The sequence below is a fragment of the Agelaius tricolor genome, unplaced genomic scaffold (genome assembly GCF_023055355.1).
Source record: "Agelaius tricolor isolate 1412-34295 unplaced genomic scaffold, bAgeTri1.0.p SCAF_33, whole genome shotgun sequence".
Classification (NCBI taxonomy): Eukaryota; Metazoa; Chordata; class Aves; order Passeriformes; family Icteridae; genus Agelaius; species Agelaius tricolor.
The window spans coordinates 4,399,326-4,405,163 of record NW_027269293.1 but is presented as its reverse complement, the minus strand read 5'-3'; the positions used below and the strand labels follow the sequence as shown (position 1 = coordinate 4,405,163).

The 5,838-nt window shown below is 53.6% G+C and overlaps 1 protein-coding gene across 6 annotated transcripts in view; it reads right to left on the bottom strand.

The window, feature by feature from the left end:
* MKNK2 (MAPK interacting serine/threonine kinase 2) overlaps nt 1–5,838 on the bottom strand; it is a 108,196-nt gene that overhangs the window by 92,980 nt on the left and 9,378 nt on the right. For 2 of the 6 annotated variants that reach the window (XM_071451948.1, XM_071451950.1), the window contains one exon: nt 3,940–4,269. The exons of 3 other annotated variants lie outside the window; for them this stretch is intronic. In XM_071451948.1, coding sequence (XP_071308049.1) covers nt 4,149–4,269 — 121 coding nt within the window. In that variant the 3' untranslated portion in view covers nt 3,940–4,148. Of the gene's footprint in view, nt 1–6; nt 1,145–3,939; nt 4,270–5,838 lie in introns of those variants that run through there. One more of the 6 variants, XM_071451953.1, reaches the window with a different exon arrangement.

The window sequence follows — 5,838 nt, the reverse complement described above, 5'->3', positions numbered from 1 at the left end:
GCCATATTCTCTCTTAAAATGCTGCATCCTTTACTCTTTAGCACCATTTCCTCGGCACATCACTCCCCCCTTTCTAGCCCAGCTGCTTCCACCGATTTCAGCGTCACACGTTTCCCTCGGGGCCGTGCAGCCTGGCTCGCTGCTCAGGCCTGTCCTGCTTGCGGATGCTTCTTTCGGGCCACAAACATTAGAGGGAGCTGGAGACTCGCAGTGCCCGGCTGGGTGGCTGGACCGGCTGCTGCCTGGCAGGAACGGCCTGCGGGCTGTGTCATCCCACACGGATCCAGCTCCAGGAGTGCCACTGAGGGGCTCCTGCCCTGCCTGGGAGGTGCAGGATCGTCCAGCCCAGCCCATGGGCTGAAGTTTCTTCAACACAGCATTCTCTGCTCCAAAATCCCAGCAAATTCACCCTCGACAAACTGTGGTGTGCCTGCCAGGGAGGAGGGTGCTTCTCCATCACCTGGGAAGGGGATTCTGCACCCGATCAATCCTGATCTTCCAGCACCACCAGCTCTGTGCCGTGCTCACCGTGCCAGCCCTGCCACCCTGCATCTGACAGATCCTGATTATTCAGCCCGTGGTAAAGTAAATCAGGGTGATTTGTGTTGTGGCAGGAGCCAGAGGCTTCACTCAGGACCAGTGTAAGGAAACACAGCCATGGATCTCAGGGATAATGGATCTGTGTGGGACACTCACCCTGGTGCTGTGGGATGGGGTGACAGGTTTGCTGCATGACCCAGCACCAGCACCACGGTGATCAGGGGTGTGTTAGACCAGAGGAATAAAAAGGAGTGTCATACAGGAGACTTTAGCATCCCAAAAATAAACCTGGGAACAAACACTCCTATGAGAGGCTTGGTGTCATTATTTCTGGGTCTGGTAGCCAACAGATTCCTTCAGAGATCAGGCCCTGGGCAAAGGCAGTGCTGTTTTAGCTGGGCCATTCACAGGGTGAGCAAAAGCCTCATCCCAGCAGTCCCTCTGGGCAGGGAAACCACAGCTGGGGTTCAGCTGGTGGGGTGAAGGCTGACCCCATCCAGGGCTGGACATGAAGGGTCTTACAAGGCTCCGAGCAGCTGGAATGAAACCAGTGGGACCAGAGTGCTCAGAGTTGGAGAGCAGAGAACATCTGGCCTTTCTTCACCTTGTGGAGGCAGAAAAAACCATTTAGAATGTGTGCTCCAAGCAAAAGCTGCAAATGTGTGTTCAAAGCAAAAGCCAGGCAGATGCAGCTCTCCCCTGGCGGAGCATCTCACCTCAAAGGAGGCATTTGAGGATGTAGGGGGCTCTGAGGAAAACTGCATGGCAAAGACAGAGACATCCCGGGTGTGAGCCAGAGGAGGGCAAAGTGGGACCTGCCAAACCCTGTGCCTTAGCACAAAACCCTGATCTAAACCTCCAGCCAGCTGAGGAGGTGACTCCTGAGGCCCAGGGTCCACTCCAGCCATGGGCACAGCTCTCCTGGGTTTTGGGAAAACCTGACCCTGCTCTGCTCCCACTGACTGACCACAGCTCCCGTTGCCTGTGCAATTCCACCAGAGCTGGAATCCTGTGGCAAAGCCAGACCTGCATCCCATGGCTCTCCAAAATTCACACTTCACCATCCAAAACCACAAACAAGGCTGACCAGGGCCTTCAGACAGTGGAGGAAACAGGCCATGCCATGCTGTGCTGGTGCCACTGAGGCTCCTGGTGCAGAGGGAGCAGCTACAGGAAACACAGGCAGGGCCAGACCTGTGTGCTGGGCTCTGCTGGGGTGCACTCACTCCCTGAGATGACTTCAGAGGGAGAACCTGCACACACCAGTCAAAACCACACCAAAATGGCACATCCTACCAACAAACACCCCAGATGGCTGGTTTGGGTTGCCTGGATAGGAGACATGACTCTCTGCAAAATGCACTGGAGTTCTTTCTATCTCTGCCCTATCCCAGAAAACATTTTAAAAGCATAAAAAGGAAAGTTAAATATTTTTTTTGATCCAAAGCAGCTGTTTTGCATCAAAACACACTTCACACCTTCCACTCCACGTTGTCCAGTGTGGGTTTGGGGTTCACTGACGGTTCAGGAGAGCAGCCTGGTCTGAGGGAATGCATGTTACTCACTCCAGGGTGGTTTTTTGGGCAGACGTTGGATCAAAATGTTGGCTAATCACCCAGGTCATCATTTGTCACCAGCAGAGCTGGGCTCAGACCCAAAATACTGAGGACACTTCATCTTTGCTCCTGCCCAGGTGCCTCAGGGCCCTGGGCTGAAGGCAGATGTGACCCCACCAGAGCTGCGGCCACTCAGATCCAACCATGACCTGCTGGCTCCATTAGATGCTGAAGCCAGGCAGGCTGGCACAAAGCCACCACATCACCCAAAGCCTGGCTGACCCCTACATCAGCCAGGCCACCCTGGGGGCTCTGCAGTGGCCCCTTCCCTCTGGGCCAGCGTGGGCACTGCTCCTGCTGCAGTTGGGGGCTTTTCTCCAGTGCAAATCCACACCAGGGTATTTATAGCGCCCTTATCCCGGCAGAGCCTATTTTGGGCTGATGCTCAAGCACCAGAGCAGCACAGGTTATTTTAACCCAGCGCTGGGTTATTTTCAGAGCTGCCCTTCTCTGCACGTGCTCAGGAATGGTTTCCAACTGCCAGGCGCTTTCTGGGGTTGGGGAAACTGGGGAAAGGGGAGAAGAGGGGCCATGTAAAGGAATTTCAGAGATTTAAAGTTAAACCAGCATCTGCAGCAAAGCTGCCTTTGACACACCTGTCTGGGATCCAGCTGGATCCTTTGACACACCTGTCTGGGATCCAGCTGGATCCTTTGACACACCTGTCTGGGATCCAGCTGGATCCTTTTGAGCACCTCTTGAGCAAAAGGCAGGAGAGGAAAGATTTCTGAAGCACACAGCTGAGGGCCCAATGATGGTGAAACAACATGCAAGAGAGGAAGAAGAGCCAAGAACTGGACGCTCCTAAAATGTCCAGGGTCACCAGCTGGTGGCCCCAGGCCCAGGAGGGAGCAATGGTTTTGTTCATCAGAGGCAGGAACAACACCATGGGATGGGACATGCTCCTCATCCTCAGCATGGAGGGAACCCCAGCTCTGTTCTCACCACATGCCATCCTGGAACAGCCAGGGAAGGGACACTTCTGGGGCCATCCTGTCCTGATCCAGATGCTGCAAGAAGCAGCTGCAGCATTTACCCAGCAGTGAGCCTGGATCCTCAGCAGTGTTGCAGTGGGGCTCTCTCAGCTCACAGCTGGGAGCAGCAGCTGCTCCATGGCAGAGCCCACAGCCCATTCCCCAAAGCTGGGGTGCCATGGATGGGGTTCTGCCAGGGCAGCAGCACCATGGCAATGGCATCCAGAGGGATCCAGCTCCATCCCCCAGCATAGCAGCAGGGCAGGAGAAGTCAAGATTTTAAATTTTTATTTTAAATGCCACAAGGTCTTGCCTTGTCCATGTAAGAAAGCTCAGCAGGGCCTCTACAGCCTTTTTCCCACACCCTGATCCCCAGCCTCCAGTCCCCACTGCCTTCCCTATCCCACCACACTTTCCTCTTGCCTCAGTGTCCCCCTCTGGCCCCTGAGCCATGGAGGGGTGGGGAGGATGTGCCAGGAGTGTCTCTGGGGGTGGCAGGGCAGTCCCAAGGCCGCTGGGTGCAGCTGGCAGGGAGCAGAGCCCTGCCCCGTGACCTGCAGCTCCCATTGGGATTGAGAGGATCACACCATCTGCTGGGAAAAGTGAGTCAGGGCCTGAGCCTCTGCCAGCCCCTATTCCTGGCCTCCCACCCCAGCCACATCCCAGCCCCCTGGGCCAGCAGCAGGCTGGGAAGGAACAAGTGGGCTGGGAAGGATTATGGGGAGAGGAGCCCCTGGACACAGTGCCACCCAATTCCCTAAACCCCTCATCCAACAAGCCCCACCTGCCACAGCCACCTGCCCACCATATAGGTCTCAATGCATTTTTATTAAATTCTTACAAAACAGAATACAAAATTCTGGCATCAACAATTGTTATAAAGGAAAACTTCAATTCAGCTGTATCAGATCACCTGGTACAATACAGTAAAGTGCTTCTTTTTGTGTGTTTGTTTTTTTTTTCCTTTTTTTGTTTTTGTTTTTTTGTCCTTTTTTTTTTTTTTTTTTAATATTTTATTTTATTTCCCAGCCAGCCCCTGAGCAGAGGCAGCTGTTGCACAAACCAACAGTGCGTTAACGTGACTCTTGTTGAACCAGCTTTGGCAGTCTTCATCAATTGTAAAGTGGAGAAAGTTTCTCCTGGTTTGATAAAAAAGAGTTAGCTTCACAGTAAACATTTCTAACCAGTTCTAAGTCGAGTTAGTTGGCTGGAGGAAGGGTGGGGGGGAAGGGGAGGAAGCAAAAACACTTAACATTTCCAGCTTAAAAAAAAAAAATATTTTGAAGTTGGTTTCCAAGATAGATGCTCTATGGGGGGGAAAGTTTGGAAAGAGGAAGAGGAGGAGGAAGGGTGCTGGCGAGAGGGGGTCGCTGGTGCTGGACCACGGGAGCATCTGTCTGGAAACCGCCCCGGGAGAGGCGCTGGCAGCGGGGAGGGGACGTCTGGCCCTGGCACCAGGGTGTCCCCAGCCATGCCTGCCCTGCCAGGGCACCTGGGGGTGCCCAGCACTGCCACCAGCCAGGCTGGAGGTTTTCCAGTCCATAGAGGCATTTAAAGATTCTCTACCAATGCACAGACCTGGCCTTGGGGCACCCCCCAGTACCACGCCAGGAGCGCCGGGTCCACACCAAACCCTACCCAAAATGCAAAGCCGAGCCCAGGCCGAGCTCAGATGCTCCCAGCACATCCTCCAAGTCCCACAAACTCCCACAGCATCTTCTGGCTGCACATCCCCGGCCGAGGACACCCACGGGACACAGGCAGGGTCACCCAGGCCTTCCCCAGAGTGTGTGGTGTACTTTATATTTAGAGATAGAAAAGAGATCGCTCTTACGCGTGGGGGAAAAGGGGAAACTCAGTTTGCCAACAAAAGCAGCACGGGGGACAGATAAATTTTGGAGACATCCCCCTGCCATCCCCTTCCCATGATTTTTTTGTTTTTTAAAAAAAGGCTGCAGCGTGCAGCATCAACGATAGCTTCACAATACCAGCTCAAGGCATCGCGTACTGTACATCATTCAAGTATTTCTTAATATAAGACAACAAGGAATTATCTACAACTGATAAAACAAAATAAGCTATAAAAAGTAACAACGTACAATCAAGATGGATTTTTTTTTTCTTCCTGTTAAAGGAGGCCTCTCCAGGGTGTCCTGGTGCCTGCGGGGAGGGTCTCCCCTCACCACTGCCTTGCTCCTCCCACCCAGCACAGTGGGACTGGGGACACACAGGGGAGAGGGAGATCCCAAGTGCGAGGCAGTTTTGGGGGTGGGATGGGGATGGAGTCACCCTCCCCAGCCCCCTGGGTCAGCAGAAAGGCTGGGAAGGGTGAGAGAAGATGGCCCCTGCCCTAAACTCCATCAACACCCGAGATCATCATCTCCCAAGATAACACACACACCTCCCTGAAACAAAAAACAACATATATTGCATAGTATTGCTGTCAGCAGTCTTAAAATAAAAAGGAGAACTTTCTTTTCTTTTTTTTTTCCAGAGACAGCAACTGTCTTCAGCTGAAGACCCAGGGAAGTCTGTTCCCCAGCTCAGAGCTCCCAAACCCTCACCTGTGCACACGATGGGCCGAGGCTGCTTTTGCAAAATATAAAGCTCAAAGCACTGAGTCAGAAAGGACAGGAGGAGGCTGTGAAGGAGGCACTGCCCTCCCAGCGGGATGGGGGCTGGCAGCAGGCACAGCTTGGTGGCACAAC